Source organism: Carlito syrichta, unplaced genomic scaffold, assembly GCF_000164805.1.
Source record: "Carlito syrichta isolate Samal-C Ts95f unplaced genomic scaffold, Tarsius_syrichta-2.0.1 Scaffold287959, whole genome shotgun sequence".
Lineage (NCBI taxonomy): Eukaryota > Metazoa > Chordata > Mammalia > Primates > Tarsiidae > Carlito > Carlito syrichta.
The window spans coordinates 23,740-29,005 of record NW_007232055.1 but is presented as its reverse complement, the minus strand read 5'-3'; the positions used below and the strand labels follow the sequence as shown (position 1 = coordinate 29,005).

Genomic DNA, 5,266 nt, shown 5'->3' with positions numbered 1-5,266 from the left:
CAGCCCGGCCCGGCCCGGCCCGGCCCTGGTCCTTCCTGGCACAAACTCTTGAGGTGTCTGGTCTCTTCTCACGCCCCAGCCTCTGTTTTTGGAAGAAAGCTTGGAAGGTCTGGGAAAGTACGGATAATAGTGGATAAACACCTCCATTCCCACCAGACTAAATTAGTACATCTTTTTGTTGTATTGCTTTGCTTTCAGTTTATTCCTTTTTTTTTTCTTGAGTCAGCGTGTTACTCTGTTGCCCAGGCTGTCATGCAGTGGCACACTCACAGCCACCGCAGCCTCGACCTCTTGGGTTCAGGTGATCCTTCCGCCTCAGCCTTCCAAGTAGCTGAAACTACAAGTGTGTGCCACCACACCTGGCTAATTTTGAGGGTTGTTGTAGAGACAAGGTCTCGCCAAGTTGCCCAGACTGGTCACAAACCCCTGGGCTCAGGCAGTCCTCTCGCCTCGGCCTCCCAAAGTGCTGGGATTACAGCGTGAGCACCATGCCCGACTTGCTTTCAGTTTCTTATGTGAATTTACGCTTATCTTTTCATTTCAAACTAATTGTAGACTTACAGAAAAATTTGCAAACACCCCCATCCCCGGCCCCGCCGTGACGTCCTATGTCACCACCGCACAGAGGGCAGGGCCGGGACCTCAGTGCAGTGCGGTGATCAGAGCCGGACTGCTGGCCTGCCTTGACTTGCACCGGTTGTCCCAGCACCATTTTCTTTTGTTCCCGCCCAGGATGGGCCTTTCTCAGTCTGTAACGGTCCTTTCTTTGTTATTGATGACTTTGCCCCGTGGAGGAGCTTCGGCTGGTTATTTTGGAGAGCTTTGCTTCAGTTTTGCTTGGTCTGCTGTTTCCTTGCGATTAAGGCTGGGCATTTTGGATTGAAATCCCACAGAAATGCTCCACAGGGTCAGAATATCGATACTTTCCAGACTGGCTTTCAATTTCTTCTAAGAAATGAGGCAGTCCATTTAACCCCCTGCCCCTGTTCCTGTCCAGTTCCCGTCCCCTCTTCTGTCCCTCTTTGCCGGCTCCCACCTGTCTCCTGTCCTTTGAAACTGTTGTTGTTTTTGCCACCAGCAACGTCGGCGTTGCTAAATCCAGTGCCACCTTCCTCTCGGGTATCCTCACGGCCTCCGTCCAAGGACTGCGCCCCTCCTGTGTCGCGTCCTCACCCCCTGGCCTCCTGGCCTCCTAGGTGTTCCTTGTGCTGCCCAGGTTGACATCCGTTATCCATATGGTAGCTTGTAAACCTCTAATAGGGCATGAGGATGTTTGCATTTTTATTGCTTTTTTTTTTTTTTTTTTAGTTGGAGTCTCGCTCTGTTGCCTAGACTGGAGTGCAGTGGCGATCCTTCTGATCCTTCCGCCTCAACCTTCCAAGTAGCTGGAACTACAGGCGCGCGCTACCACGCCCGGCTAATTTTTGATTTATTGTAGAGATGAGGTCTCACCAAGTTGCCCAGGCGGGTCTCGAGCCCGCGGGCTCAGGCAATGCACTCACCTCGGCCTCCCAATGTGCTGGGGTTATAGGCTGAGCCACCGAGCCCGGCTTTATTGCTTTTTAAAATGAAACAGTAGGAGATATCAGAGAGCCTGGCCCAGGGTTGAGGGTAAGTGTCGCCTGTGTCTGCTTGTTTGAGGGTGTGCACTGCCGAGTGAGCCGCCTTCTTGTTGGTCTACAGCCATGGTCACGGTCAGTTTGAGTGCTACAACTGTAGATGTTGGCCCGTCCGACCCTGGCTCCTTCTGTGCACCCAGCTTGCAAACCCTGTAGGCATCATCAGCTCTGCGAGGATTTCTGGGTTTGGCTGTTTGACCCAGACCTGTTCGTAAGCCCCAGCCCCCGGTCTCCACATGTTCCCTTCTCTTCCCTCAGTTTCCATGTTCCAGCAGCGCCGGCCCCTCCCCATTCTGTGCGCCCTTAGGTGACCCCCTCACCCTCAGGCCAGCTCCCATGTCCGCTCCTGTCACACTGTCTCGTCAGCCACCTCCTGTGTCCTTTGCGGAGGCGGGCCCAGCCTGTGGCACGTGTCGTCATGTCCTGTCTCCCTCGCTCTTGAACTTAAGCCCCGTGCAGGCAGGGCCCTCTGTGTCTCTGATGGCTCCCTGCTGCTCAGCGCAGGGCCAGCACACAGCGAACACTCAGTAAGTGGTTCTGGGTGAACGCATGGACGGATCTTTATGACCCGTTTCAGATTGAGGTCCCGAGCCTCTCTTCTGGGAAAGTAGGCCGGCTTTCCCTCAGCAGTGGCCAGCTGTGCTTCCATGGCTGTGGCTGAGCCCGTGGGGGGTGGGGGTGGACGCAACCGGGCCTGTCTAGGCCTGCCCTTTGCCGCACTCACTCAGGTGGTGCGTGGGAAGGCGTCTGGAGACAGCGCTGACGGCAAGACCACTGCAGCTGGCGCACTTGTTCTCAGCTCAGCCACTGCCATCTCCTTTGCCCGTCCATGTTCCGGGTGTTCTCTCACTTTCGTCTTCTCAGATCCTCCCCTCCGCGCCCGGCTCCCCCTTTCTTCCTGCTGTGAATACATACTGAGCTGCAGAGTGACGCCAGCGCAGGGATCTTGTTTGTTCACAGTGTTCAGAACAATGCTGCAGAGAACTGGAAAGTTTGTAAGTCTCTTCCCATGTTCTCTGTGCGTTTCTGGGAATGGGTTGGCTCAGCCCCGAAGCGATTCTGGCCAGTGCCGGTGCCACATGTGAATAAAGTCACTCCGAGAATCCCTTGTTCCAAGTGGACATGAAATGCTGAACTTCTGGAAGTCATAAAGTAGGGTTTAAATCTGCTCTAGGTTTAAAGTCATGTAGAAAATGTGAGCTTCCTACCTTTAAGGGCTGCTTAGAATTGGACACATGCCTGTGTTTTACTCAGGCCCGGTCTGATGCCTGGTACCTTAGTCATTCCACAGGGTGGAAAGTCAGGAAGTTGAAAACCAAAGTTTAAATCTGACATAGTTCTGGACACCCAGACAGAGATCCTCGTCTGACTGTTTGGAGATGCCTGGGAGTGAGCTGGGTTTCTGTGGGAGATTCTGCAGATGGCAAAGGCTGTGATGAGCCACGAATGACTGATACCCTGGCCCCCTTGTCTTATGATGCCACCTCCATTTCCTTGTGCATTTCACACAGTGCAAGGGGCACCTTGGGCTCTGGGTACCAGGGAATGTGCCCTCTGGGGAGCAGGGAGCATCTATCCCAGTGGAGCCTTCGAGGACGCTTCGCAGACCACTTTTAACATGCCTGGAGAGCTTCTCTGACGCTGGTCTTGTGGTGAGATGGGGCCAGCAGTGCCTGCACCCCCTGGACGGGTTTGTGGTGAGGATGAAATGAGCAGCTTGCCAAATGGAGATGCTAGGTGTTGGTCTCATTCTCTATGGGCTTAAGGAAGAAAACCTGTCTGATATCAAATGCTGCTCTGAAATCCATTAACCTGTTAGATCAGTGCTATGTCTGTATTGTCCTATATGTAAAACCACCAATTCATAAAGATGGAGCGTGACAAAATGATGGTTAGATTGTAACTGGGATACTACTGATGATGGTTAGGTGGTAAGTGGGGGCATTACCAGCAGATCTATTTGCCCCGCTACTTGTAAAAGGAGTGAATTACTTTTTACGTTACTGTGGCCTGATATCCTTTGGGCGTAGCTTTTCTGTCTTTTCTTCTCACTAGCTCTGACAATTATGTCCTAATGAGGTCGACCTCTTAGTTTCTTGGTTCATTTTTCTCATGTGAGTGCATTTAAACAGTGTTTCTCTGGGGTCACGTTCCCCCACAGCACATTTCTTTACAAGGAGAGAATTAGAACCATCTGAAAGTTTTTCAGAACACGCCTGCTGGCACCTCGATTTAGGTACTGGGGAGGGCCTAGGAGGCCCCGTTTGTAAAAACCCTTTGAGTGGTTGGGGGCCCCTTGGGTCGGGAATGACTTCTTTCCGCTCCTTCCTCCCCACAGAGGGAACTCGAAGGTTGTCATTTGCTGCTTAGGGGGGAAATGCTAAGGAATGAATTTGCACTGAGGCCAAAGGATGGATTTTGAGGGCAAAATGATGATAGATTCCACATGCATTACTGGGAGCAAAGACAGAGTTTTAGCAAGAAAACAGGCGGGTAGCCGCAGAGGGAAGTTTGGATGGACGAGCTGGGCAGGAAACCTGGCATGCTCCCTGCCAGCCACTCTTTGGGCTGAAAACCCACAGGCCCCGGGCCTGAGCCAGCCATTCTTAGGCTTATTGGACCCAGCGACCAGTTTCATAGGCTGAAGGGTCCTTGACTTTGGTGAGGCATCTCAGCCAAAGCAAGTCAGTCCTCACCAGGATGGAGGGATTGAGGCTTTCGATGAGATGCCGAGGGTGAGACTCTGTGTAGGTTGAAAACAGATAGAGAAGGCACAGAGGATGCAGTGCTATTTTTAGAACCAATGACCTTAGTTAAACTCGAGTTCTCCATCTCGTCAATCTAGTGTAATGCTCACGAGCACAGATCCCGCAGACAGCGAGATCTGTGACCTTGGAGCCTCTGTCTCTGCATATTTGAAATGGGGGTGAGCTGGGCTTGATGGCTCAGCCTGTAATCCCGCGCTTTGGGAGGCTGAGGTGAGTGGATTGCCTGAGCCCATGGGTTCGAGACCTGCCTGGGAAACTTGGCGAGACCTCATCTCTACAATACATCAAAAAATTAGCCAGGCGTGGTAGCGCGCACCTGTAGTTCCAGCTACTTGGAAGGCTGAGGTGGGAGGATCGCTGGACCCCAGCAGGTCGAGGTTGCAGTGGCTGGGAGCGGCCGCTGCACTCCAGCCTGGGCAACAGAGTGAGACTCCATCTCAAAAATCAAAAAAGAAATGGGGGTGGCCATAACGGGGGTGCCCATGTCACAGAATTGCTGGGAGGAGTGGATGAGACTGCTCCTGTGGGAGCACTTCTGGTCCCCGGCACGCAGCCAACCCCAGTAACCACTGCTCTGTTCGTCTGTTCTAGGGGGCTGAGGCCATGGTCCTGGAGAGCGTTATGTTTGCCATCCTCGCCGAGCGGTCACTTGGGCCCAAACTGTATGGCATCTTTCCCCAGGGCCGACTGGAGCAGTTCATCCCGGTAAGAGTTGCTCGAGGACTCTCAGGAGACGTGGCCACACAGGGATGGCCTGTTTGTCTCATCGCCGCAAGAACCTGAAATGCTGTGGTTAGAGTATTAAAATGTGACCTGTAGCCGGGCTCGGTGGCTCAGCCTGTAATACCGCGCCTTTGGGAGGCTGAGGTGAGTGGATTG

At 53.1% G+C, this 5,266-nt stretch overlaps 1 protein-coding gene across 1 annotated transcript in view; it reads left to right on the top strand.

The window, feature by feature from the left end:
* The window catches only part of CHKA (choline kinase alpha), a 33,007-nt gene that overhangs the window by 4,976 nt on the left and 22,765 nt on the right, over positions 1–5,266 (top strand). The window contains exon 3 of the mRNA XM_021710041.1: positions 4,979–5,092. Coding sequence (XP_021565716.1) covers positions 4,991–5,092 — 102 coding nt within the window. The 5' untranslated portion in view covers positions 4,979–4,990. The remainder of the gene's footprint in view (positions 1–4,978; positions 5,093–5,266) is intronic.